This window comes from Didymosphaeria variabile (genome assembly GCF_027946475.1).
Source record: "Didymosphaeria variabile strain IMI 356815 chromosome Unknown scaffold_5, whole genome shotgun sequence".
In the NCBI taxonomy this organism is placed as follows: Eukaryota; Fungi; Ascomycota; class Dothideomycetes; order Pleosporales; family Didymosphaeriaceae; genus Didymosphaeria; species Didymosphaeria variabile.
In genome coordinates, this window is record NW_026611624.1 from 1,652,252 (window position 1) to 1,679,452 (window position 27,201).

The 27,201-nt window shown below is 51.7% G+C and overlaps 11 protein-coding genes across 11 annotated transcripts; 4 read left to right on the plus strand and 7 right to left on the minus strand.

Moving 5' to 3' along the window:
• Positions 1 to 643: 643 nt before the first annotated feature.
• On the minus strand, positions 644 to 1,723 carry N0V89_007016 (uncharacterized protein; the record flags this gene model as incomplete). Its single annotated transcript, XM_056215782.1, has 4 exons — positions 644 to 668; positions 888 to 1,322; positions 1,379 to 1,516; positions 1,677 to 1,723. 4 exons carry the CDS (start codon positions 1,721 to 1,723, stop codon positions 644 to 646), a joined length of 645 nt encoding a protein of 214 aa, XP_056070029.1.
• A 606-nt stretch (positions 1,724 to 2,329) lies between these two features.
• On the minus strand, positions 2,330 to 3,208 carry N0V89_007017 (uncharacterized protein; the record flags this gene model as incomplete). The annotated part of the gene is made up of 3 exons (XM_056215783.1): positions 2,330 to 2,640; positions 2,699 to 2,978; positions 3,155 to 3,208. The coding sequence occupies 3 exons, from the start codon at positions 3,206 to 3,208 to the stop codon at positions 2,330 to 2,332; spliced, it is 645 nt and encodes a 214-aa protein (XP_056070030.1).
• Positions 3,209 to 4,723: 1,515 nt separating this feature from the next.
• N0V89_007018 (uncharacterized protein) lies at positions 4,724 to 6,161 on the minus strand (the record flags this gene model as incomplete). Its single annotated transcript, XM_056215784.1, has 3 exons — positions 4,724 to 5,819; positions 5,903 to 6,051; positions 6,120 to 6,161. 3 exons carry the CDS (start codon positions 6,159 to 6,161, stop codon positions 4,724 to 4,726), a joined length of 1,287 nt encoding a protein of 428 aa, XP_056070031.1.
• Positions 6,162 to 7,229: 1,068 nt separating this feature from the next.
• Positions 7,230 to 11,012, minus strand: N0V89_007019 (uncharacterized protein; the record flags this gene model as incomplete). Its single annotated transcript, XM_056215785.1, is given in 3 exon segments — positions 7,230 to 8,624; positions 8,642 to 9,161; positions 10,759 to 11,012. 3 exon segments carry the CDS (start codon positions 11,010 to 11,012, stop codon positions 7,230 to 7,232), a joined length of 2,169 nt encoding a protein of 722 aa, XP_056070032.1.
• Positions 11,013 to 11,465: 453 nt separating this feature from the next.
• N0V89_007020 (uncharacterized protein) lies at positions 11,466 to 11,768 on the plus strand (the record flags this gene model as incomplete). The annotated part of the gene is made up of 1 exon (XM_056215786.1): positions 11,466 to 11,768. One exon carries the CDS (start codon positions 11,466 to 11,468, stop codon positions 11,766 to 11,768), a length of 303 nt encoding a protein of 100 aa, XP_056070033.1.
• A 392-nt stretch (positions 11,769 to 12,160) lies between these two features.
• On the minus strand, positions 12,161 to 13,006 carry N0V89_007021 (uncharacterized protein; the record flags this gene model as incomplete). Its single annotated transcript, XM_056215787.1, has 1 exon — positions 12,161 to 13,006. One exon carries the CDS (start codon positions 13,004 to 13,006, stop codon positions 12,161 to 12,163), a length of 846 nt encoding a protein of 281 aa, XP_056070034.1.
• Positions 13,007 to 16,561: 3,555 nt separating this feature from the next.
• On the plus strand, positions 16,562 to 17,366 carry N0V89_007022 (uncharacterized protein; the record flags this gene model as incomplete). The annotated part of the gene is made up of 2 exons (XM_056215788.1): positions 16,562 to 16,718; positions 16,771 to 17,366. 2 exons carry the CDS (start codon positions 16,562 to 16,564, stop codon positions 17,364 to 17,366), a joined length of 753 nt encoding a protein of 250 aa, XP_056070035.1.
• Positions 17,367 to 17,683: 317 nt separating this feature from the next.
• On the plus strand, positions 17,684 to 18,930 carry N0V89_007023 (uncharacterized protein; the record flags this gene model as incomplete). Its single annotated transcript, XM_056215789.1, has 4 exons — positions 17,684 to 17,750; positions 17,932 to 17,975; positions 18,028 to 18,252; positions 18,451 to 18,930. The coding sequence occupies 4 exons, from the start codon at positions 17,684 to 17,686 to the stop codon at positions 18,928 to 18,930; spliced, it is 816 nt and encodes a 271-aa protein (XP_056070036.1).
• Positions 18,931 to 19,481: 551 nt separating this feature from the next.
• On the plus strand, positions 19,482 to 20,098 carry N0V89_007024 (uncharacterized protein; the record flags this gene model as incomplete). Its single annotated transcript, XM_056215790.1, has 2 exons — positions 19,482 to 19,486; positions 19,522 to 20,098. 2 exons carry the CDS (start codon positions 19,482 to 19,484, stop codon positions 20,096 to 20,098), a joined length of 582 nt encoding a protein of 193 aa, XP_056070037.1.
• A 372-nt stretch (positions 20,099 to 20,470) lies between these two features.
• Positions 20,471 to 24,321, minus strand: N0V89_007025 (uncharacterized protein; the record flags this gene model as incomplete). The annotated part of the gene is made up of 2 exons (XM_056215791.1): positions 20,471 to 24,026; positions 24,095 to 24,321. The coding sequence occupies 2 exons, from the start codon at positions 24,319 to 24,321 to the stop codon at positions 20,471 to 20,473; spliced, it is 3,783 nt and encodes a 1,260-aa protein (XP_056070038.1).
• A 1,490-nt stretch (positions 24,322 to 25,811) lies between these two features.
• N0V89_007026 (uncharacterized protein) lies at positions 25,812 to 27,005 on the minus strand (the record flags this gene model as incomplete). Its single annotated transcript, XM_056215792.1, has 3 exons — positions 25,812 to 26,318; positions 26,369 to 26,573; positions 26,677 to 27,005. The coding sequence occupies 3 exons, from the start codon at positions 27,003 to 27,005 to the stop codon at positions 25,812 to 25,814; spliced, it is 1,041 nt and encodes a 346-aa protein (XP_056070039.1).
• Positions 27,006 to 27,201: the final 196 nt, after the last annotated feature.

Sequence of the window (27,201 nt, forward strand, 5' to 3'; positions counted from 1 at the left end):
CACATCTCTACGCAGGCGTCCCTGCGAGAGATGCAACACTTCCGATCAAAGCGTCCTCAGGTCGGAAGATCGCAGGGGATCGATGGTAAAAAGGAGTGTGCTTCTAGGATGAGGGAGTTATTCCAAGGCTGAGCGATAGAGGGGTTCGATCCCGACGTATGGCTATGCAGGGCGCCGTGGGTGGTGTGTTATGCGAGATTGTATGGATAGTTGATGAGATGTATCTGTAACGAAAGTATCGCATCTTCGTTCGGAGCGATAGGTGGTGGTGCTTCTCTGGGTAACCTTGAATCTGGAGAGCCAGTAGTTACTCCAGAGCTTGTTGGAACAAAGCACGCCGTACGTACCGCCTCCGCGTGTTTTCTTCTGGGCTGCTCAGCTGAGGACGCAGTGCTGAATGGAGTGCTAGCCCATTTTTCAATCCGTAATGGTAACTTGAGATGTGAATGGTGCCACCTCAGTGAGCTCGGTCGGACATTGCGGAACGGAATGTAGAGGAGGCACAAGTGGATAGAGTGGGACGAAGGCGATGTGCCCTGCCCCTCCAGAACGGTAAAAGATAGCTTGCGGTCGTACACTAGGGGGGTTTGTTTGTAAATTCGGAAGTGCTGTCGCAAGTTTTTCCCCCAGCACTCTCGGTAAATTAGAGATGCGCCTTGAGGAAGTTTCTGCACCATGAGAAGGCAGCCTTGCACTTAGTACCAAGATTGTTCAGGACAGTGTAGGTACTTGACATGCAAGGTCGAAATGCCTGGAATGAATTGCTGATGCCCTGAAAATTGGTGCTTACGAAGCATATCCAGTCATTGAACATGCATTGCACGCTTGTCCACAAGGAAGCTTCCGTGCCCGCGTAGCATGATTCTCCAGATCGGTGGTGATGATACTTGCAAATATCGGCTCCAGCTCTGGAAAGTGATCGGGGGATGCTGCCACTGCGGTTGATCTGCTCTATACATAAAGCGGCAGTAAATTTTGGCGAAGACTCAAGAAGGGGCTTCCAGATACCCGACCGGACCCAATGGAAGGTGATGTCGAACAAAAGCGTTCGGATTGGAGAATCGTTGCCGGTGGCGCTGAAGACGTGCTCAACAGTGGCAAGAAAATCCTTGGATGGCTCTGCCGTGACTTTACTAGCAGCGCGCAACAGTGCATCTGCCATGGCGTTGCAGTAGTTAAAATCTTGCAGATGGTCACCGAGCAGGTAGCCCTGGCAGATGCGTCGCCACTCCGTGGTGTCTTCGAGCCCAATCTTAGGGCAAGGTGCGAGGCGACGGGCATGTAGCCAATCTTTGTATGTTCGGAAATCTTGTGGTTCAAATCTATGAGAGTGGTCTTGATTAGTACATCCACTACAACAAGGTGGCCGTAGACTTACGTGGGCAGAGGAATGGTTTCCTTCTGCTCATCTAACTTGGTAGCTAGTAACGGTGAGGCCGCCCGAAGGAGGCTCTCGAAGTCCTTATCAACTGGGTAGGCCTCGCAAGGAGGATCCCCGACAAGGATAATGTAAGATCTGTAGCTTGTAAGTATGAAGAAATTCGCACCGCGTATAACGAACAACACACTGTGTCCCGTTACTTGCAGTAGGTCACGCGCTAGTAACCGCGAAGGTGGTCGTAAGACAAGATATATGCGAGGGAAATTCAACGCGTCTATATATGCAGTGTACTTACTTTGTTTTTCGTTGCGGCATGTTATTGCTGCTGTCGAGCTTTCGCATATTGAAGGTGTGTGGTTGAGTGTGTCGAAAGTGTGTGAGTGGAACGGGCCTGCAGAGGTCCGGAGACGGCGAAGTATTTATGGGCGGAAAGAGCGCAGTGAACGCACGTGATTGACACTAGCGGGCGCAGGGGCCCGAGCCCAGGCCAAAGGGGTGGACAGAGAATTCAACTGGCCGGTATTGTGAGCACAAAAATGAATTCCTGGGATGCAGCTAATCTCGCCAGCGCAACATAGGTGAAAGAAACCGGCGAGGGTGCGCATGCCATTGGAGGCATACAGCCCACAAGCTCTCTGCATGTCTGATGCTCCTGTCACCACAGAGCCCGCTATGCTTGCAACAGACTGCGACAGAACCTCTCCTAGTCCATCTTCATTGATCGTTCTGGTAGATTATTCAGACTGGCCATAACATTGCTCCTCCCATTGGCGAACAGGATAAATTAAACTTAGACACGATTGAATCATCCAGATCAGATGATGTTACAGAGCAAATACCCAACGAAAATAGAGTTCTTACTTGGGTATCAAAATCCACATCCCGCTTCACGAACATTGAAGCATCGCAACCCATATTCGCTGCTGGCATCTTCATATTCCCACTCTCTCATCTTATACTCCGCACCAGCTCTCTTAAGTCGCCGCCTTCCACCCACTTCTCCTCACCACCGCCACCAACACCGAGACCACCTCCTGCGCCGCCGCCGCTTACACCCCAACCCTCGCCCACCTCGCCGACGATTCTGGCCGGCCGACCGCCCACGACGGACCCGGGGGCAACGACCATTGCGCTAGGAACGACGGTGTTTGAGAGAATCTTGACGTTCTCTTTAATGACAGCAAAGGCGTGAATGGTAACATTGGCGCCTATGTGTACATGCGACGATATCGCGATGGCTGATATCACGCAATTGGGGCCTGCTTCCTGTTAGGCGTAACCCACAGCCTGATTCGGAACAAAACGGCGGAAACAGACCTATGAAAACATTGTCGCCGATTTTCATCGGGTAAAAGTTCGGCGCGCCCCGACTCATTCGACACGGTGGCTTGAGCACGCTACTAGTCGACACTACCGTGCACTTTCCGATGCTGATACTGGTGGGCGTTCCTTCTTTTCCAGAATTTGAGGCGGTGGGACGTGTGGAATGCAGGTCCCCGCGGAGGACGACGTCGGCCATGATGACAGTGCGGCCGCCGAGAGTGATGTTTGCAGTCCCAGTGATCGCGCTCCGTCGCGAGACCTTGTTCCCAGAGTCCTTGGAAAGGGTTAACGGTGAATATGCGGGAAGGATTGGATGAACTCGAATTGGTTGGAACTTCCAGTGCAGGGCCTTCTTGCAGAAGATCCAAGCCAAAACTAAGGAATCATTGAATATTCCTTGATTATATACAAATAAAGCTAGACTTCGCGGGCTTCAGGAGGAGAACTTACGGTCTCTATGTACTCGCCTTTTGCCGCAACTTTTTTAGCGGACGGGCGTGACATTGTTGCTAGAAACTTAGCGTGTAGGCTGAGATCAATGAATTAATTGACTGCGAACTGTGGTCGTACGTGATGATGTCGTTGAAGTGCAAGCACGACTAGCTGGAGAGAGGTCGCGGTTGAAGCCCGTTACTAACCGTTTTCGGTTTACTCTTGATTAGTCATGATACTTACCTCAGAGGGCTTACACTTGGATACATAGAGCGAACACGTAGGAGACGTACATTTTAACGGCCAGAACTAATCAAAAATTCGGTAGCTGTAGATGTCCTGCAGTAGTCTCACGTTGCTTACTAGCTCAACTTTCGACTCTCTGGGCTCAAATCTAGACATCATAGATCACATGACCTACCCTCACCCGTAGACTCAACTCTGAGATGAAGTATCGCTTGATAGCTGCTGGTCTGAAAGTCGACGAACGTTCTACACAAGCTATCTTTGCGCCCACACTGGAGTCACTCTGAACTATCTGAAGATAAGGCAGCATACCTAGGTACTGGCCGTTCTACTGACAGTCGTCACTGGAACGGAACACTAACGGTACTGAGGCATAGACTGCTAAGACGATGCGGCTTCGGCGCAGTATTGGCTCCGATGTATATGTTAAGTGTCCCCGAGAGTTTACGGCGGAGTTATCACAGCCATATCAACCTCAAATCTAGTAAAGTGAGACAGTTCAGTGAAAAGGCGGATGATTAGACTACACTTGATCAAGCAATGGCTCGACCAGATGGCTCTTTGCAAAAATAGCTAATTGGTGTACAAGGATTTAATATGCACCGAGACCGACTCTACCTGGGTTGTCATTGCGTCGCTCACTGATATATTTGGCATTGGCTTCTTTACAAATTCTCATGCATAGCCTCCGGAGTGAACAGACGATCAGGAAATACTAATCTTCTCCTATGCAAGGTTATCTGCAACATTGAAAGGCTACCTGCGTTCTTGCCTGATCGACAGAATTGAATGGCTCGGCGCTGGAGCGCCCGGGCAACGGTTTGACTGCCACACATCAATGCCTCTGTAACATGATCCCCACCACCACTGGCTTCCATCATCGCCAATGTTAGTTTTGAGGGAAACGCCTCAACGGCTCGGACAAACTGCACGACCTCCCTGTGGAGCAGTTGCAAGTACTCAAGCAGATGAACGTCTGCGTGCCGGATCACCTGGGCAAGTGCGCCCCTAGGAAATGCGCCTGTTCTGACGCCGATCCGCATGTGTTTCTTCCACTGGTCTATGCGCTCCTGCAGTGAGGTCTGGTGTTCAAGGGATTCCAATAGCGACCATCCTTATTGTGGCGGTCGGATATGATGTTTAAGTAGCGACAGCGGCTTCTAGATTAGCGATTAGACTGGCATAGGCAGTGCGTTGCAGGCACACACCCACTACGCCCAGTCCTCGAAAATGTTCAATAGTACCCCTCCGTCTTTGGACAATTTCAATTGATTCAATGGAGTATACAAAGTGAAAGAAAAAAAATTGGGTATACTTGTTGACACTACCGGATGAAAGTCATCAGAGTTCTTCCCTCCACGGGTTATCGTTAGGGGGCTTCTTCACATCCTCGAATTCCTCTTCCTGGGGCCTATCGACCAGCACCTCCTCTTCTTCAATGCTGACACCCTTCATGGCCCCATCACTATCCTCGTACCACTCATTTGTCGCCCAATCAATGACATGCTCCTTTGCATGCTCGCTCATGATGTAGTAGCCAGGGTTTTGCTTCGGATCAAACATAGACATGTGCGCCCATGTCTCCGCCGTGCTTCTGTCGTTGACAGCTGGCACAAAGTATTGCCGCAGGTCGCCTTTCGGAAGGTTACAGAAAGTCCGGTCACGGCCGACGACTTTGCCTGTCCACGAAGACTTTCCCTGTGAGTCGACGGCGTGGCCGAGGGTAGTATAGATGTTGATGAAGCCGATGTTGTGGGTCTGTCCAAGCTTCGTGATGCTGGTAAGTCGCTTCTTCATCTCTTCAGGCCTGGCTAGCGAGCCTACAAATTCCAAGTGCGACGTCGCCCAGCCCAAGCCTTCCGATATCTGCTCTCGCTTCATGTATGCAGCTGCGCCGCCAGCCGCAACTGCTCCTGCAGCGCCTGCAAACAGAGCGACTCGACCGTACTTCTGCCAGAGTGGTACTGATGCGGCGTCCGCGTTTGCGTCACTGACTGCCTGTGCAGATCTCTGTGCTCCTTCCAACATTCTGCTCGAATTCACTGCGGTCTGAGCACCGGCCTCCGTGCCTTTTCCCCACCCGAAAGCGCCAGCGACATTTGAATATGCCGAGTATGCCGAACTCGCGGTGTTCCAATGCTTCTCCGCGCCATGGGCTACGACTCCAGGTGCGATACCAAGATACGGGGTATCGAAAGCGAGAATCGCTTGTATGTAGGGAAACATTAGACTGGAAGAGTCTTGGAATGATGATGCCGAGTGCGAGGCAGAGTTTTGAAGGGAGGGAATAGGTTGGTCCTCTATAAGTGAAAGGAGAGTCTCCGCAGCCACAATGCCACCCATCGAATGACCGACGAGTATAGTATGAACAGAGGGGTCGACAGTAGGCGACGGCGTGCCATTTGCGACTTCGAGGTCAATTACCTTGTTCTGCAGCCTTAGCCCTTGTCAGCTTATGTTGGAGCGACCTGCGCCATATGCATGTGCGCCCCGTATGTGTTATGCGCTTCCATAACTCACCACTCCTTGAATCTCCCCACGCAATCGTGCAGGTCTCCCCTCGTCTCAAATTGCGGATACGTAATCGCAAGGACTGTAACCTTAGGTAATGCATGCTGCAGCAAAGCCTTCAGATGTGAGGGGAACGTCCCGAAGGTGCTGTCGCTGCCCTGTGTACATTTTAGATATACGTCATCGGTAATGCGAACGCGTCCGCGCAAGTTGAACGTTGACCTACTTTAAAGCCATGTATGAAGCATAATAGCAACGTCTTCTTCATTCTGAGCCTTGAGTGTGTTCCTACATGTCCACAAGACCTCCGAAGGGCTGCGACAAGCGTTGACGTTGGATTGCGGCTCGCCACACTAGCGCGTGATTGGTGTGGGGTGAAGGTGGCTTATCGATAACGCGCTAGGGTCACTCACGTGAGTCCGCGACGGGGCCGGGCGGGCGCGCGAGGGCGCTAGTGACGCGAGTCCCACTCGTTCATCGATAAACCCGGCCGCTGTACCTCGCTGTCCTTCTCCCTGCACTTCTACCGCGATATTATGTCACTGGCGCCCATTACACTTACGCCACGCCTTGCAGGATTTACAGTTGCCCGCAAGCACTGCCATCCCGTCGACGACCTCGTTTCGGTTATGTTCACGCCAAACGGCATGACTGGCCTGGTTATCATAATACCGGTAGATGACACGTCTCTTTCCGGTCAGGTTACGATCGTCGCGTGAACGGGCTGAGCGGGGTCGTCGACTTCGCCTTCCACCATACTCAGTTTGCCGCTGCCACCGTCATGTTGTCGAATGTTTCTTGGCATACTTCTGTTGACGAGTTCCTTGGGGGCTGTGGCGAGGTAAGATTTGTGATAGCTCTTTTGTGACCCATAAAGGACCACATCTTAGCACACTTGTTAGCGGACTTATCATAACCTCGAATATACTACAAAAATACCATCTTTATCACAGATGATTTGTAAATTTATGAAAATGGCAGGCCTAGTAATATTCATCCAGCCAATGCTCCGAACGGTCCATATCACAGCACTTCGATTCTCAAGCAACAGGACACTTTCAACGATCATAAGTCCGGGAATTGTGTTGGCCGAGCGAGATCAGGTCAATCAAATCCATGTTTGAAATTTGCAATCACCTCTTGCTGTGTTTGCAAGATGAGCACTGTGATTATAGATGAGTATGTACCAGGTGACGTCGAATTCAGTAAACCGTGAAACCCATCCTGAAAATACCGCATAAACTGCTACCATCTTCAGATAGCGAAGCTTGCATGATACCTTCGACAGTGACACGTCAGATGGATCCGTGACAACCTTGGAACGAACAATTAGCACCTAGCTAGCGGCGCTGCGTTCACGCTGAGCTACACGGGAATGTCGCAGAATCACATTGCGCTCGTTGATGATCTGCTTGTCGGCCTCTTCTTTAGACACATAGGCACGTTTACAGCAAAAGCCAAGATGGTAAACATGGCATATACCCTCCTCTTTGAGCTTTGCCTCGATATCTCTACCTAACACCATCTTCAGAGGCTTTGGAGCGACGTAAGGAACCAGCAGCTGATCTATTTCACCTTGAGGCAGATGAAGAGCTCGGCAGCAATTGCCTTGTTGATGATGTGTACATATGTTGAGGATGTTGAGCTGCTGCTCACGGGAAAGCTCGGGCCGTATTGACTTCCGATCTCGCAGCTGGGCGTGGTCATTTCGCATCTGTGTGCTGGCTGTGCTCGCAGACTTGGCGGGAATGTTGAAAGAGTCAACTTTGACTGAGCGGGCAGGGATTGTAGGTCCTTGGACCTCAGCGACACTGGAATTGCGGCTAGCTGCTCGTGTCTGACGGACAGAGTTGTTCTGAGAGACAAATTGTTGACTTTCCGCCTCTAGTCCCGTTGTCTGGTTCGGGGGGAGGTGCTGGACCTCGGGCGCGCGATCTTTGCCCTTTTTGTTCGCTTTTGGCGTGTCGGCGGATGCACCACATGACGATGTCTTCAACGTCTCAAATTCTTTGACGACGGATGCTGGGGTGGTGATATGCCCGCCATCAAGGACGTGGTGGAGGGCGGGCTCTTGGATAGCGGATCCATCTCCTTTGTCGACAGCGCCACTCTTGATCGCGTTAAGGCCGCGCCTCGTTCTACTAGCGTTGATCTGTACAACCTTGTGCTGGCCTCCCGAAGTCTGGTCGGTCTTGTAAACGAAGCCTCCCTTTCCATCAATTTCATCTATCGACACCATAGCCTCAGAGCCGACGGCGAGCTCTTCGGTGGTCTTGCTTCCGTCGCCAGCAGTATTGTTCTCCATATTGCCAAGAGCAGCATCGACAGCGGCGTCGTCCCGTGGATCTATGTCTAGCTCAGGGAAAGCTATCTTTTCAAGAGACTTGTATTCGTCCTTGAGCTTTTTGACCTCGGCGCGGTGCTCCTCTTCGAGCTTACCTAAGTTGATTTTATGCCGGGCCGTAAGCAGGGTCATGTCGGTATTGAGCTTGATGATCTTTTCGGTTTTCTCGGCCGTCAACTCGGCCCAGTTTACCTCACACGTTCCATGCATGGTAACCGTCGTGTCAATGTTCTTGTCTTTATCTGCATAATTTTCATGAGCAGACCCGGCTTTTTCCTCTGCAACAACATGCCCATCCTCCTCTCCAGCAAGGATACCGTCTCCGTGGTCGATAGGCTCATCAGCAGGCGCAGGGGAGAGCTCCAGTGGTACGTGGTAGAGCGACCCCTACCAAGAGGATTGACGGGATCCTGATCCTCCTCATCTTCGGAAGCGTCATCTACTGCGATGACTTTTTGCTGGCTCCGAGTGGACTCACACTTATCCTCCTCGTTCTCGAACTCCTCGTCTCCGATAACGATAGGCTGCGAGGATTGTGTGCGGCTTATGCTGCGCCTGCGCGAGTGGTGGCGATGGAGCGAGAATTCATTCTCCTGAACATTAGACCCATTATCTTCCGAAGCATCATCCTGCCCAGGGGTTGGTGAGTGCAAGTAGTCCTGAGTCTCGGTGGGGTCGACTAAATTCTCATCATACTCTTCCTCAACGTCGGAAGAATCCCCCATATCAACGTAGTCGTCATCGCCGGCGGATGCCCGCTTGTCGGCCGCCTTGCGCTTGGTTCGATCGCCTCCCTCAGCGCTGTTATTTGATTGCTTGTTCTTCTTTTCCTCCATCTCTCGAACCGTTCTCTTGAACTTATAGAGCTCACGTTTAAGCTCTGTGACTTTGTCACCCCACTCGAGGTCACGTCGCTTTGCTTCTCTGTCATGTAGAGGGCCATTAGATTGTCATATTGATCCTCGAGCTCGCAGATCCGGGCAGGGAGCTCAGCCATATATGTGTCGTGCTGAGATTGAAGCTTGACAAGCCTGTGATCAGTGGATTTGCTAGATTAGAGTAATTTTTGCTTACAGTATCTGGCTCCATCGTCAATATCAACCCAAGTGAGTTGAGCTAGAGCGGGATCGCCGCTGGCTTGCGGCTGGTGCTTTTAGTAGGCATTCGCAGGTATCTTCTGATACACTTACGGCTTTTAGATCAATATGTTGGTGCACGGCGGGGGAATATGGTACGGCGCAGTGTTTATAAAAAGAAGCGGAGCAGGCATGAGCGTGTTAGCGCCGAAATGCATTCAACGCCCCCCCTCCCCGGTTCGCTAGCGCAAGCACAGTGGAATCAACACAAGGACAACTTGCTCATCGTGGTCCATGCGCTTTCTAATCAGTCATTTCACATTTGGTCCGGAGGTCCTCGTGGGAACTGTTGGGAGCGCGGACATGATTGTACAGGACAGTGTCGTAGGTTTAACTGAGCAGTGACTTGACAGTGTGAAATTAGCCCCACCAAGCCCCCATAAACTATTTACTAGTTGCAAAAACGCGGCTTCAAGTACTTTGTTCCTATGATGAAATATTAGACATATTGTATGCCGAAGGTACGTACCAAAATCGGGACAGAGACACCAGCTCGAGGATTTGCGTAAGACAGGACCTCAGGCTTTCTACTTGCTAAGGTGTCACTGCATATGAATTAGCTTTTCAATAGAAAGGCGGAGATCCAAGCTTCTCTCAGCCATTCTTTTTCTTTGGGTATCTTCTACTCCCGACCCTTCAACTGCTTTAGGACCTCGTGCGCTTGCTGTACGCATTGAACCAATTAAGGTACCATCATGAAGCGGATAGTGGATCCTAACAATTGGAAAGGGTTGTTATATCATCTGTATTGCTGAACGAACTTGTACGCTATTTGACTATAGCCTACAGCTTTTTAGCTGAGATCTTTTACGCCTTTCAATAGCAGCAAGATCATGACCAAAGTAGCGATGGCAACGGATCGGACCGAGCGGTCATATCTGAGGGCAAAGTGTAGGACTATCGAGATCAGATGTGATGCGACCTAGCTAATGTTTTAGAACTATCTTTTGGAGGCGCCATTCTTTGAGCTTGCACCGCTGGGGAATTGGACGCACCTCATGATATCCCACGCACACAACACCGGCACAGTGGAACCCCAATCAACACCGTAGGTTCTTTACATTCGATTGATCGTACAAGCTTCTCTGGAGCGCCTAATCATGCAATATACTCTCGTCCGCACGCCGCATTTCACCGACGGCTCGTCTAAGCACCCCGTCCGCCCCTCTCGTCCTGCATGCCAATAGCTGGATCAGGTGCCTCGGGATGCTCCTTCTTTGCCTGAGCTACTCCACCCGCAGAATCCTTACGTTCCGTCGCGTGGCCGCCTGTGCCGCTCTTATGCGCGCTACTAAAAGTCAACAGATTAGCCCCGAATCAACAGCTTCCGCCTCCTCACCGATCGCAATCTGATGATCAAGGTGCAAGGTGGGAGAAATACTTACTCAATACCATCCTTCAGGTTGCTTGTCTGGACATCGTACTCATCACCTTTCTTCGCTTTGTTGATGCTATGCTCGTCGTCGGGATACTTGTCCGTCTTAGTCTTGTCATTCGTGCTGAGTTCCTTTCGACATCCTGTTGAGACGGCGAAGCTCCGGAGTGTAGGTCGGAACGTCGGTTCTACGGCGCGGAGAATTCGTGGTGCCGATGTAACAGCCCGGCGGTAGAAGGTGAGGAATTCGGACGGTGAGGACATGTTGTCTTACTTGCGCGGCGTGACTTGCTGTTATCCAGAGAGCCTGGGCTGTCAATTAAAGCAAGTAGAGATTGTTATGGTAGACAACAGCGGTGAGAAGTACGTGAAGGAAGGAGAGTCAACGTCACAGCAAAAGTACATGAAGCCATCATTTGTCTTGGCAGGCACGACAATGATGAATGCATGATGACGGATTGCGATCGATGTCGAAGCTCCCATCGCGACTAACCCAAAATGGATGCGGGGGCGGGGGAATTTTTGCATGCGCCGACAACACGCTCCTCCATCGCGGATGTAAATCCACGCAAACGTGTCCTCCCTGTATCTCAGCGCCCAAGGAGATCAGGAAATATGGCGAAGGGAAGCGCTGTCCAGGACGCCTCTTCCTTTCCCTGCACACTGTCCGTCGCCTCTTCTCCAACACGTTCCCGGTCCTTCCACTTCCACCTGCTAATGCCTCCCAGCACCTTGAACATCCCCTTCCCATCCGAAAGCCTTGTCCGCACCGCCGAACAAGCCCTCGTCGTCGACGCTGAGCTCTCGCCTCTTGTGCGCCGATCGTTCTCTACATCCGATAACACCTTGCGCGTCGACTACTCCGCGACCACGAACCGCATGCTGCGTGTGGCCGTGAACGGCTTCTTTGAGAGCCTAGGCGTCGTTCTGGGCGTTATGAAGGAATTGGACGTGGACGTTGTACATGGCGATCTTGAGGGAGAGTTGACAGGCGTGCAGGGGTTGGAGGTCAGCGAGTGAACGGCGATGCAGGATGAAGAAATACATACCAACGAATGGAGAGACGAAGGCCCTACAGATTAAGAATACATTGCATGCAGGTCGATATGTGCAGCGCGCGCATCCTCAAGCGTTGAGACACGCGGTAGCAGGCGCTCCAAATGTGGAGGAGGCGTTGCGGTACGTACGGGACTCGGACAACTAGAAGACTCTGCTGGGCTGCGAGTGTGCTACGGTCTCAGGAGAGACGAGGATACTAAGTTGATCACAACGATATCAGCATGATCCAGGAACACGAGGAAGATATCAATAAAGCACTAAATCTATCCAAAATCTAAGATCTGCGCCAAATTCCCAAACGCGTCAATACCGGGTCTCCACGATCGGGACTTTACACTATCTGGCACCTTTTCTCAAACGTCGCATTTGAAGAGGTCCTCCCAATACTCATCCGTAATACTGATGTCCAACCGCATCTCTAGACGACTCATTACGTCCAGACTGGATTTGTCCGGCGTCGACTTGACCAGCTCGATGAGCTCTCCCTCCTCAGTCCCTTCTTTTATGAAAGGCGGTGGCTGTGACGCAGGTGGTACATCCTCCACAGGTGTCTGCTTTGGCCGAATGGTCTCCAGACTTGTCCAAGAACAACGGGCGGGTCCTCGAGGTACGAGGATACGCGGTGCCTTCGGCGAGCGTGAGGCTTCAATCTGTTGACGAGGTCCTCGGGGTACGGGACCAGTGGGCTTTGCGATCGGCGAAATGTCATATAGAAGGCGGGAAGGCGGCAACGGAGGATTATTTCCAAATGTGTACCTGCGAAACCTGACTGATGTTTCAGAGTTACCGGCGGCATCGTCGTACTTCTTGTAACCATTTCTAACCCTTGAATGAGTCTCGGGTTCCGATACACCCTCGATCAGATGTTTGTTCAGCTCGATCAGCCTCCACCTCTTCCTATCATCGTCCTCCTGCCACCACGCACCCTTCCACGCCCTTCCATAGTACGTATCCATGTTCTGGCCTGTGGTTCTCTTGTACGAAGCAGGGATGATGCACCCCGAGGCATCTTCTGACATCAAGCGCGGTAACTGTTCATACATATAATCCAAATATGAATTGATCGTATCACTCGGTGCATAGTCCCAATCCTTCGCACCTCTCTGCGCAGTTTTAGCGGCACGGAATATCGCTATTAGGACACTGTTTATAGCTGCGTGTTGTTGAGGGTCGTGGTGGGAGAAGCTGGCAGAAGCCATCGCGACGGCCTCATTCGTGACAATCTTTTTGAAGGTTGGATCAAAAAGTAGGGAAGCGAGTGCCGACACCCTACCGGTAGGGTTGCTGGCTTCTCAGCCGCCTCTTGGGCTGGGGCCGGGGCCGGGGTATATCGTAGAGCGTCGCATTCTCGGTCTGCCTTGTCGCTACGTTCTTTAATTGGCGAGTGGAGCGGGAGTGTCTTTCCACGCGTGGAGAAGCCTTCATTCTGCTTCGTCCCCCGCTCTCGGTGAGCCAATTAGCATTGGTGTGGGTATAAATCTCGATTGAGCATGTTGCACTTCACAGATACCAGCGGTTGTGGATGGTGGTATAAGTCCAGAAGAACTAGACAATATCGGCTTGGAAAGTTTGTCGAGGGGCTTCCACCGACTAAAGCATGGGGGTGATAGGACTTGCAACCCTCGTCGCGGGTGATGATGCTGAAGAGGCCCTTGAAAGCGGCGGCGTCGATGGCGTGCTTGTGACTGATGATACTGAAGTAGCACTCGAAACTTGCGGTGGCGATCGAGCTGACCCTCACCACTCGCTCCTTCCATCCAGAGTCCCAACCTCTTCCCCCCGACCACTTTGGACCCCGGCGTCGGTCCGTTGAATCCATCTGCAAATCCCAGGTCCGCTCCCTTTCTCCAGAACGCTTTCTGATTCCTGAGCTTGCATAATCGCGGGCAGAAGCTACCCCAGTGCTGTTGGTCATCAGGGCAGGCAGGGCACATGGCGCCACAGTGCATCCAATTACGACGGTGTTGGTAGTCTTTCTCATTCAGACAATTGAAGCAGCGAATATCGGTGGATCGCATACCGACAGTCTTGTATGCTCGATGCAATGCCACATCTGAGAAGGGAAGGAGGCGGGTGTTCTCGGGCGTGGAGACGGAAAGGGGCCCGAAGCTGTAAGGGTTTGGGATTTGGTGGGAAGAATCGCTGATCCTTGTGGTATCACATTATTCATTTGTTGTTCTAATTGATTAGTGAGTATCCTGGGACTGCTCATCATCGGTTCGTATGGAAATATGTTCGGTGCTATCACCACTCGAGTCGGTTTCGGAAGTGAATGCACAAGATACTGTTCAGGTTCAGCGTAAGCGCTGGCTCTGTGCCCAGAGCAAAAGGCCATTGTATTATCCATGAGGGCAGAAGCATCTAAAGCAGCAGGCCGTATCCAAATACCCCTCCCACGCGCCGCGCCTTCCTCCCGCACTGTCTGTGCGCGTGGGTGAGTGTTTGCTTTTGTCGGGGCAGCAGTCGCACCCACAACGTGTTGAGAGCCATGATTGCCGACAAAGGTCTTAGAATGAGAGGCGCTTTCTAGGAGAGCCGAGTTTAACCTCTTGGCTATAGTACACCTGAGGAAATTCGAGGTTCTGACCACTGACTTTCAGCATGCTAGGATGTAGTTGGATCGGTGCACCCTTGCTGATTCGCTAAATTCAAGTAAGCAGATAAACAGCAACACATCGCACAATGGCATTAGGCTCTTACGCATGGTGTGGTTCGATCGCGTGATGCAAAGCCCAAGCTGCACAAGCCTTCCGTCTCGATGAAGGCACGGCTGTCGGTTAGTTTACGGCAGGCTTCGTTGAACATGGCCGAGGTAAACTTCTCCGGTACCGTACGAGTGCACGTTTGGTAAGGCTCAATTCGCAAAAGCTCCTGTGCATACCATGTTGGACCATCCTTCGTGCCAATGTTGTCAGCTTTTGTGTGGGGATCTATGTCCTTTCCAAACACTGTATTGACTAGTCAGTACTTCTGGGTGACTTAGGGTGAGAAGAAAGAGCGGCGTAACAGTCTGGAGATGACCGATCACAGAGATTTCAGGACCTTCAAGAATGTGCTTGTTTCTATCATCATTCAGAGGTTTTCCATCTGGCCCGCGTGCCTTGTTTCGGTATGTGACCAGCCCAATTGAACATCATAATAACCACGTACCTGCTTCATCCGGGAAGCCTCGCTATTTAGGTACGCCATCTTATCAGCATCACCAACACGTCAGTCATACACAACATAGACGCGGAGCTTCTTCAACGCTGCTATGGCCTCATGGGGCCCGGGCGCAGCCAAAAATTCGCTCACGAGCATCGGACGATAGAATGGACTGGTCGCAAGGTTGAGGGTGAGGATGGAATTGCCCATGCCCGGTTTAATCGTATAAAAGTATCCGCGAATGGTCTCGAGTGAGATACAATCGCTCATAGGGCTCCGCGCCGTTTTGATGAAGAATTTGTTGGCTGATTGCTTATAGTATCTCTTTACCAAGGCCCTTAGATATGACGATGTTAAAGCAGCGAGCGATGTCCACGAATTTGGGGTTGCCCAGGGAATACTGCTTAAGACTGTGAACGTTCACTTTTTATACGAGCTGGAATCGCAACAGCAGCTCACTTTCGCGATCTGAAGTAGCCAGTCCAGTCCAGACTTCATGGCCAGCTCTGAATGATATTCTGGACCATTATTTTACTTGTCTTGGTGTTGGCTTTTTCGGGGAGGTCCAGAAAATTGTACTCGTAGATGGTCTCTGCAGTCAAGATGCATGTGAAGTGGTTCGTGATGACGTTACTTCGGTTATTGTCATTGCTGAAGTATTCTCGAAGTGACTATTGCGGCTTTGTGTCATTCGCTTTACCGAAGATCTACTTGGAAGATTGAGGATCGAAATGATTGAGTAGTGCCTTCCTGTCCCGCTTCTCCTTAGGCAGCGTCCAGTCTTCTCCAGCACCGGGCGTTGTCTGCTCGCAGCGTGCTGAAGCGGGAGGGTAGTGCATCTCAAAATCGAAAATGTTGTTGACATAGTCAGAGGTGTTGCTGGGCTTTGGGAAATCTTGGATAGACTCGTTTCTGCCACTGTTCCCGCCAACGGGACGGCCTCCAGTATTTGGATGACCGCCTCCGCCTAAACGGTACGACATAGTGGGTCCAATTGCGAGGCTCCGAGCAGTGTGATTGAGAGTAAGATCAAAAGTGGGCAGTGCAGTCACAATTGGATTCGATAGTTAGTAAAAGACGATTTCGATAGATGTGAAACGATGGGCTTAGTGATAATGAGAAGAGGAGTCTGCGCATCAGGGTATTCTGCTCACTCAATGCAAAATTTGATGGTATTTGAAAGCTTCCCAATGGCCACATTATATATGCAGAGGGCCCTATTATCCAAGACACAGCGAAAGACAGTCTGGGCGGAGGGAAATAGCATTGCCACGGGTATACCTTTGATTCTATCGACGTCGTAAGCGCTGCGTCGCAAGAGCGGTATTGAGAGGTTCGGAGTCCCACGTCGCGATCTGGGAACTATAGTTTGCCAAAAGGGTCCAAGTTGCGAGTATCTTCAGGGTCTGAGATGGTGGACGATGACGGTGTGTTACGTTGTGCAAAAAGCAATCTGGTCAAGAGGGCTGATGTGCGGTGCGTCCACCGTGGGGCCCAAAAACGCCAAAAACGCGCTAAGCCCCGCGTTCACGCGTATCCCTGTCACTAACGTCAGATCTACTCCAGTCCTACGTCTACACCCCGCTCTGGTAGCGACGCCCACACTAATCATGTCGCGACATAAGACTGTCGTCGAACAGAAGCAGCAGTTCTTACAATCAAGGAAGCAGTATCTGTCTCGCGGTATAGCGCCTTCGGAGAGGCTCAAGCAGATCGCGCATGAAGGCGGTGTCGAGCTGAGTGTGTTGAAGGGCGCCGTGGACAAAGGTGCGTACTCGGGTTTATGAAGCATTTGAAAAGCCTCTGATATTTGGTCCAGTCAATCGAGAGCTCAAGCAGCACTCACGGCGTGTCTACAGCCGGCAAATGACCGAACATGTTGTCGAGCAAATAGACACCTTTTACTGGGACTCCGGTACCCGCAACGTTGACGACGATGCGGTGGATGCGACGACGGACATGACCGAAGACGAAAACGCGATGTATCTGAACGACGACCTTACACAAGATGTAAACATCGCCCAACTCCCCACACGCTGGGATACCTTTTCCGACCCCTCTCCCTCGTCACTTGAGGATCCTATCGACCAAGATGACTATCTGTCTGCGATGACGCGTCTACAAAGTCTCTCTGCTCAGCGTCTCACTCTCCAACAGAAACTCAATACTTATCGCACGCTGCTGGCGCTGCTAGAACCATACCGCCAGCCGAAGGACAATGTGCAGCCAAACCTGGTATGGAAGGACAGTCCGCTTGCGGGAGAATTAGGAAAGATGAGGACGCTGGCTATCAGGGTCGCGGGAAGAGTTGGGGAAAAGTTTGTGGATGCTCAAGTTCCTGCTACCGTGGAGGAAGATATTGCCGTGGAAGAGGATGGTAATGAAAAGGTGAAGAAGGTTCTCGCGAATTGGTAACGCTTCACCATGGCGTTTTGGTTCAGTTTAGGATACCCTGGGATTCTGTTCTGCTTGTGTCAAGATTATTCCCGGGTTATACTTCGAATGAACGAGAAGAAGTGCGGAGATTTCGCGGATGTCACGAGGAGTGTTACGTCAAGATATATCTTCCCGGGAGCGGCTCTAGGCGTTCAATCTGTGGTAACTGTTCCTTGTTGAGTGGAGTACAGTCTAGAAGGACGCTACGCACTTTCCAGCTGTAGAACGTGGTCGTTAGAGGAAGGGTGCATTAAGCCCACCTCTGTCAACCAGGCAGTCGCCGTCCACATCCACCTATGTTCGGCTTTTGCTCCTGGACATCAAACCATTGCATTCGTTTACCCATTCTTCGCATTGCCCACGGTACACATTTTTAGTCACTCACTACGACCCGGACGCAAAGCCATTCCTCCAATGCGCGCTCAAAGGCAAGGCACGCCATGCAGTGCGACTGTGTTGCGCATGGCACTGCAATGCAACGTTCGCTTATTCCAGGGTACTTGAACAAAGTCCCCAAGAATGTCGCTGTTTTAACGTCAAACAGGTATGGTACTCAACTACAAGCTCGCCACTGCTACGAACGAACAGGTGCGTAGCACAATTTCCGCCAACATTGCAGAGTTTGACAGTGATTGTGCAGATAACGAAAGAGCTGTACCAAGTCCTGAGACCGGTAGTCCGAGCCCAGGTACAAGAAGCCAAGAGACACGGCCTATCTAACAAAAGAATTTACTCCTACTACTCCGTACTCCGCTCTACGATCGAGAAATCGTGGAATCGAAAATGGCGACACGCCACCTGGTTTTGGAACTCGGAGGCTGTCATGTCCATTGTTGCATGGCTTGTCGATCTATATGACAGAGAGGTCATTGAAGAAGACGGAGAACTGAAACCACTAATACTTATCAAGGCCTTGGCAGTCGCTTTAAAAGAACTTTAGGAAGGCAAGAAGTATGCCCAATTGGAGAGCGAGTACGACGCAAACATTGAGGACCCTGATGGAGGCTGCAGCACAGAGGCAAGCATTGCATTCCCAATTCGTAGGTTTCAGCTGATTATCTAGTCAATACGCAACGTGCTCGAGGAGGAGTTTGTGGAGAGTCTTCAGAGACATGACCCACCCGGCCCTGTGGCTGACAATGAGGATTCGCTTCCCTCCGTAACGTCGTCTATCGAACCTGCCGCTCACATTCCGAGCCCGACGCCCGAGTCTGATGCAACAGATCCATCAGATCAGGGACATGGGAAGGGTACGGCTCCTGAACTCCCACCTAGCCGACCCACAGGTCTCTACACAGAAGACGGGTACGACGTCGGGTCGCATGAAGGCCTACGGAGACTGAACCGTGATTTTCTCCAAGCTGTGAGAAGGCTTACGCCACATTGTTTCAATGGTGTCGCTCGGGCGTTATATCCCAAGGCTTGGGCAAAGTTGCAGGATATGCGTAGGCAAGATCGGGGGCATCAGGCTCGAGCCGCGAATTCTGCGAACCAAAACCAGGCTCCGAGTGGCCGGATGTCGGACACTAATGCTGGTGAGTAATGTCCGCGAGGTTGATTGTCCGGATGTTACGTCGTGTCTTCTGCGACTACTCAGACAAAATTCGTTCAGAACCCTTTGCTACACATCATGACACATATTGAAGGCGTAGGCTTATTGTACAATAGGCTCATCTTCAGAAGTCGCACGACAGTCAAGTTCCATTTTGCCTCACCCGCCACAGCCAGGGTTCGCACCATCGCTAGGCTCAGAGCGGCGTCCAGGGCAAAGTCAAACGCAGTACGAGTCACGGCTAGCATCTCTCAGACTTCTACACAGTCGGACGGATTTGCCAGCATTACCTCATGCGATAGAGTTCTCCGCAAGTACCGATGCTCAAAGCGCTGTTAAAAGAGCTTTACAGGCTGGTGCCGATGCAGGAGTCGCGAACTTGATTGGATTGATAACACAAAGGCAACACGAAACATCCACGCTCCCCCAAGCTGAAGCGTCCACTCTCTTATCGCCAATGTCTCGACTACCGCTTGCACCAAGCCTTACTGTCACCGCAGCGGCATCTGTCCGCCAATTTACGCAACATAATGTAGACAGCGATGGGGTGAGTCATGAACTAGTACCGGAACAAGTTGGCAGCCATCCGACGATTGCGGACAATGAAAGTCTTGGAAGTACTACGCAGACACAAGAGGATGCCACCAGGAGTACGTCGCCTTCGTCGGTAAGGTCAGATGAAACAGTCGTTTATATAGGTCCTCCGCCAAACCCCATGCCGAGAACCGACACATCGGCTCTAGAGCGCGGTATGAGCACAGGCGAGAGCGACACCAGCAACAAGACTGAGGTCGCGATTGAGCCGGTGGACGCCGCCAACCGAAGTCCTTCTATCGATTCTCTACATCCCGTTCCTGCTGGCACGCCACCGAACACCCCACAGATAAATTCTTCAGCGTCAGATACGTCGTTAGATTCGCAAACAGATAACTCGTCTTCTGAGTCTTCTCAAGCTGATCGATCTTCCTCTCGGGAAAGGGACAGCTCCTCCGACAACGGAGAGGAAGACAGTGCGGAGGACGGCGACGAGGATGCGAGTGAAGAGAGTGAGTCTGAGGACGGTCCCGAAGACGTCGGGGTGCAGGGGACAGTGCGAACTTATTTTGAGAATCCGTACTATCACAACGACATTGCTGAGGCGGTGGGCGGAGAATCATGACTGGTGGGGTTGAAGCATAGCAGTAATAGTCAGAGAGTTTGCAGACTGAGCTTCGACAAGCAGTGCTGTCAAGGGCATTGACGTGAGAATGCATTTCATGCTTTCACATAGCAATGTTGGTGGTATTAATCATAAATTGAGGCCCTGACTTGAACAATGCAGGGCTCAGATATGCAGGAGAACTAGGGTATCGTCCACAACTTTCCTCTGCTCCATAGCAAGCTATACCATGCCATGCTACGCTATGCACGCTCGCTACAAATCCAGACTGAACCATGCACACAATCGTCAAGAACAAAAGGAAACTCGTATACACCACTCCATAATCGTACACCTACCCCGTTGCCCAGTCACATTCCGTCCACTCAAACCTCAATGTTCTCGAACGGATCCCGATCCGGCGGCAATCCCCCTATACAGCACATGCCCACTCGCATCCAACCTCGCATTCACACTCGTAATCCAGATCTTCCTACTGAATTGCCCCGTGCGTCCGATCTCATCCGCCGCTATGCCCAGCTCGTCATGCGGGATCCAGATCGCAGGTTGAATAGCGCGTGTGGCAGGATGCTGGAAACTGCGCTTAATCAGCTTCTGGCGGGCCTCGGGCTCGATGTCTTCGAGCTGGTCGTCAATGTTGTCGAAGAGGTTTGCGGTAGGGAGGGTCTGAGACTCGATGTCGCGAATGGGGCGGCCGAGATCGTCGACGCCGGCTTTGAGAGCGTTGGTCACAGCGTCAAGGGGGCTGACGTGCTGCTTCTTGTTCTTCTTCGGGGTGCTGGGGTTCGATCTGTGAGCGAAGTCGTGCGAGGAGTGGCTGTGCGACTTGTCGCCTTTGTGGTGGGATTGTGAGCGTGAGCGGTCGGCCCACTTGGGACGGCGCATGCGTTCAGGGGACTCGCTAATGCGGGGCGTATTCTTGCCGCTGCTTTCGAATTGCTTGAGCTCGATGCCGCCGTCGTGGTAGGCCTGTGAGCGGTGACGATCTTCGTCTTCCAGGCGCTGGGATTCGCGGCGCTCGGCCTTCTCGCGAGCGGAAAGCTCGCTGTTGAGAGAGGTGTGCTCGTCCGCGTCACCGCTTTTACCATCGCTCTTAGATTGCCAGCGAGTGGCTTGTGCACGCTGGAACTCTTGATCGCGTTCTACTGCCTCGTCTTCGAAAGTAATGGGGAGGTATGTGTAGAGAGGCCCGAATGCGCGGTTGAGAAGCAGTTGAAAGAAGACTGTAAACACCAGAGTGATAATCATAATGATTGCCTGTGGGAAGCAAGAGAGTTCGCCTTCAAACCGTTGCAGGAAGAAAAGACCGATCAAGGTAATCTCGAGGAAGTACAAGCCAGTGAAGAGTTGATTGATCGCCTTCGGGAAGATCAGGCCATTGGTTTCAGCTTTAGCGTACGAGACGTAGATCATCTGGTACCTGTAGGTGAACCAGAAGAGACTGAATGTGATCATCAATACAACCATCAGCAACGGCGCGATGACGGCATAGATGAGTCCAATGGCGCCGAAATTCGTATAAACCGGAATCATGTTTCCCCAGGTAATACCTGGCCGGCTAAGTACCCGAGCGACCTTCTGCCGAGGAGTAGTGTCCAGGAAACGACTAAACAGAAGGAGTGCTACTGCGGCGATCTGTAACAAAGTTCCCGAACTGATACTGAATGCCTGCAGAATCATGTACGAGAAGAAGTAATCGGCAGATTTTGGAAGGTCTTGAGCAAGCGTCTGCGGGATGTTGATAATGGTATTGCCCGCGCTGGACGGGTCCTTGAGGGCAGAGTCGAGAATACCTGTGATGCCTGAAGAGATCGACACAACTAGGAACAATTGGACGAACACGAATGCGAAGTAGAAGTTTTGAACCAGCAGCTCTCTCTCGCCCATTGTAGTTGTACCAGTTATCTCAGCCATGAGACGCAAGATAATGGGTAGAACGGCGAATAAGATAGCAAGAATGAGGGGAGGCAACACACCTTGGATGAAACTGATGAGCCATACTGGCAGTTTCTCTATCCACGCGAGCCATGATACTTGATCCGTCAAAGTCGAGATTTTCGAGAGGCCTCCGGTGAAGGCGACCAAAGGCGTCCACAAGATGATCAAGGTCACAATGATTGCGACGATGACCAACATCCGGATGTAGCGTGACCACCAGGGCAATGTGAGGTTATCCCAGATGACTTCATTGGGATTGACCTCGACAGTTCGGGGGTTCATCTGTTGAGGAATGTGGTGACTGAGCGACTGACAGGCCATATGTGCTGCAACCTGATGATTGAATTGAATAAAGGCAGAGTTCATCAAAGGAAACTGTTCCAAATTAGATTGGTCTAGGCCAATTTCGTGGTTCAATCGAGCCAGCTCTCTGCGGCAGTAGTAAATTGTGTCAACTTTCTTGCCGATCAAAGGAATTGACGGCCACCAAGACTTGTCGAACAGAGGCACACGCATCGTTTCGCGATCCTTTGGCTTGATGTACTTTCTCCAGAGAGCCTCCTCGCCATCTTCGATGAAAGACGGATCATAGACGCCAGCATAGTCATAATTGACGTCCTCAGTCTTCTGGATTTCCAACGGGAATTCTTCTCCCTCGGCGCGGAACGGCTGGGGACTAGCAAAGTCGCTCAATCGCCGGATTGGGTTCAGCTTTGAGTTCTTAATGGTATTAATCGCCTTAAGCGGACCCAGTGTAGACTCCGCCGTATGAGGGCGCTTCTTGTCATGTGTGGAGACGGGAGAGTTTGGTTCGGTCGCAGTCCCATCGGAATCGAACTTCACTTTGGCTGGGTCATTCAACGGGGTATAGGTATCGGAACTTGTCCCCCTCCCATCAAAATCAGCGGTCACGGGTGAGCTAGTGCTTTCAGAGGTGATCGTCTCAGGATGAGACCTGTCACGGTTGTGGCCGTGTTTGTTGCCGAATGCGCCTTTGATCCCACCAGTGAAACCACCGACCACCTTGCCACCGAATCTTCCAACATCACGGAAGCCGTCCCCGACAGCCTGGATGCCTTCGCCCAAGATCGGTATAGGAAGGATTTTGCGCCTGCGTTCGGGTGAAGACGACCGGGAAGAAGACGAAGAAGAAGAAGACGAAGAACTCGACGAGTCCTCCTTCAACACTTCCTGGAGGGTCTGCTCGATTTGATGTGGGTTGTTAACGCTCACTCCGTGTTCTTGCGTTTCATGATGGATGACCGCGTTCTGCGTGTCTTCCTCGGCTTTCTTCTCCTTTTTACTTTTCTTTTTGCCCTCTTGCTTTGCCTTTTTCTCTTCCATTTTCTTGTCCTTCTTGGTGCATTCAATGATGAGGTTCACTTCGGCGTTTTCGAGTGATAGTGCAATCTTGGTTCGCTTCTTGACCTTCTCAGCTAGATCGTCGTAGTTGCGGTTGATCCAAATCTCCTTGATTCCGCCCGGGAAAACATCGTATAGAGCATCGAGTGCAGCAACGGTGAGCCACTTTCGAGGGATGCTCTGCACCAGAATGGTGGTAGCAGAAGCGCGAATGCGATGCTCTGGCAAGGTGAGAATGGTCTGCCTTAGACGCACGAATTTCCTCAGAGCCCTGTAAAAGTTGTAGCACACCCAGACGACCACCAAGACGGCCAAGACGGCGTGGGCCCAGAGTCGCCTACGCTTGGACGTTACGCTGACGTTCGGCCAGGCAAACGAGTCCAGGCCCGATACGCCCGGCACATCGCCGATGCGGTTTATAGGCAGGAGAATCGGCAGGATCACGATGGCCATAGGTACGAAGATGCGAAGCAGTAGCTGGAGGTACTGCAAGAAGAGGTAGCCGTCCACGCCTGCAACGCGAATGACCTCGCGGTCGCTGATGGTGAAGACATTCTTGAACGATTCGATGGCGGTCGTAGGGGCGGCTATTCGCTTGCGCTTAGAGACGAAGGAGGTTTTGTAGTAACTAGAGCCAGTCAGTGTGCGCCTGGTGGTTCACTCCTCATTACGACGACGTACTAAATCTTGTGAAACAAACTCTGCCGTGCTGCTGCCTTCTCGGTTGTTTCCTTGGACCGCCGTATTTTCCAATTACCGCTCAGTATCAGAAAAGCGAGGATCTGAATGCCAAAGACGATGGCGGCGGTCGAGAGCGAGGCGGCGAAGGTCTTGATGCTCTGGTTTGTCGAGTTCAGCGCAACCCCAGTCGAGTCTGAGGGCGTCTCCCGTGGGGCGAGGATCACCGGGCTCGCGGCCGACATAGTGCTCGAGCACGCCGTGGAGGCACTGGGCTGTGTCCCCGGGTCTTCTCAACGGTTGTTATAGCCGCGATACGGGGTTTCAGGCGGCCTAGGCCATGGGCGTGTGCGTCAAGGGTGGCGGAAATTCTGGGTGGGAGACGGGAACACACAAAAGAACAGTAGTGAAGTATCTAAAGTCGTAAGGACGGTCGTCTGTAGGGTACATAAGGTGCAGGCGCAGGGACAGGACCAAGTGTTTCATGGAGACGCCATGCCAACGTCCAGCCCGTCGTTGGTCGTATTAGGGCTAGTCGGCGCTTGCGATCTAATTGCACGCGCCATCTGCGTCATGGAGCGGCAAGCGAACCGCGACGGCCAAACGATGGTCACCGGCGAACGTTCCTCAAACGCCCCTGCGTAGAGGGCCCGGTTGTCCCTTGCGATGTTCCTGGCTAAGTGGTCGCGTACCAGGTACTTAAAACGGGCGGTAGTTCGTTATTGCTCGCTGTTTGCAAGGCTGCCGAAGTCAGATCTGAATTGAATGTGTATCCAGGGGTCGTACAATGATTTGCCGCTAGTCCCCTATGACGATGTCCCGCATCGCCCAGCCTTGCTCCCGAGTCCGAGATCAAGGAACGGCCTTCATTCCGTCCTTCTCTCCCTGTGCGCTGATATACTTCACCGCTTTGTTTGGTGCTATTCATTCGTATTGTAGCAAGTCGGAATGACCAGACGTCTTTCACCTGCCTCCTTGCGTGCGCCTTGTCAAGGCGCAGTGCGCACAAAGGATTCTATGAAGCTGACAATCTGAGACAGCAACCGGCAGCATGGATCTCGAGATCTGATGTTCGCAAGGTTCTGGGATGCATCGGGTAGATCGGCTGACAGGCCGTTCCACGGCACTGGGGATACGTGAGACATGTTATGCGCCGGCGTTCTACTGCTATAAACTCTGCGGACAACCTTGTTGGGACAACCTTGACTTGCCAATCAACACAGTAGCAAAGCCTTTGACGAGCTTCATCGTTATACTACATCTGCTTTGATCTATCTCCGTTTTAGCATCATGTCGACCGCCATCGCACTTCACGACAGAATTTGGCCCAAATAGCTCTACAGCCCTCCTACACAAATGCACACACTCCAGGACTTCCACATGGGAGATGGACTCCTCGTGGCATAGCACGCACATGACACGGTATCGAGTCTTTGGAGAGGGAAAAGTGAGAGGAAAGAGGTCGTGGCCAAGTATGCAGATAAACAGTGGGGCGGCATTGTAACAGGTGGGTGGAACGGTAGTTATCGATGAGAGGCAGGACGAGATGAGGTTGATGCCTTGTTTGAGTGCAGTCGAGGTGTTCAAGAAGAGGCAGACGGCGGCGGGGAGTAACGGATTCTGTACGAAGAATCGGTCTGTCCGGGGTAGATAAAGATAAAGCAATATGTGTATTTGTGGCATTTACTCTGGAGTAGTACTTCATGCTCTAAGATGTTCAAATCAATGGCGCCAATCACAGACACCGGGCACTAACCCCAGGTTCAGCCCTGTCAGCAAGTTCCAACAGAATTTTGGTAGTCTCATTCGGCTTTTCCAGCATCATCCAGTGTCCGGCATTACGAATGATCTCAACTGTCGCGTCTGGAAGATGCCCGTGCTGTCTTCCCTTATCGACTGCGTCAAATGCTATTTCGGGACAGCCCACAGCATCACGCTGGCCCGCGATGACGGTAACGGGTCGGGTGATGGCAAAGGTGTCCTCGGGAATGGCGGCTTCGTGGTCGGCATCAATCTGATAAAGAGCAGATTTGTACCAATTTAGCGGTGCCTCGAAACCGCCCCGTCTGAAGGACTCGTTGAGTAGTCGGTGGATTTCGATGTTGGAATCCGATTGCGATATATATCCTGCTTCATGTTGCGAGTTGCATGTAAGCCATTCTCGGAGTCTGCCTTTCGGCAGAAGATAGGTTTTCCAGATCTCTGGATCGGATGCATAGAAGAGCGATGTAGCCGACTCGACCTGCACAAATTGTGTTAGTCGGAGCTTGCGGCAAAGGTGGGGAGACGTACATATCTATTGAGCAAGCAGGGTGCTTCCTGAGATGTAAGAAAGTACCAGTACCCACCCATATCATACCCAAATCTCTCCTTCGCCATCGAGCTCATGGTATCAAGATCCATCTTTTGGGGGGTTCCAGGAGCGACGCTCATGAAGGCAAGCCCCGTAAAGTTTTGAGGGTAGTACCACCACATTCTTGATAATAGGACCGCTCCCCTGCAGTACTTCTAGTCAGTCCTGCCATAGTCAAGGGCAGTCTTTCAGTGCTTCGAGCTGACTTTAAGCACGGTGCGCTGCTCGATGAGATGCAATCACTTACCAGTCATGACCAACCCCAATCACTGATATCAATTCATGAGATTCGAGTACCTGAACAATCTCAGCACCCATCGTTCGAAGTGAATATTCGTGCACGTTCGTAGGTTTGGAAGTGTCGCCGTAGCCAAGAAGATCCGGTCTAAGGACACCATAGCCGACACTCCTGAGGCGGTCGGCAACTTCGTTCCAGATGATGGATGTGCTGGGAAATCCATGAAGAAGGAGAAACGTCGGCAGGCCTTTGGTAGCAGGCGTGTACTTGTAGGCGTACGTGTGGTGCGTCGAGAGCCCTTGGATGTCGAGGGTTCTGGTTTGCTCTTCCTGAAACATGACGAGATAAAACCTAGAGAGCCAGGCGATTCAGTATCCTCGTCCTGTTTATATGTTGAGCTAGGAAAATGCGGGGTGTTTAGACTTTTAAGCTGCTGTATGCCGCATGCCGTATGCCGATGCTGAGGCGCGGAGTTGAGTTCAGAACGCCGACGTCGCTTGTAATGAATCGGATTGAGAGAAGGAGATGTTGTAT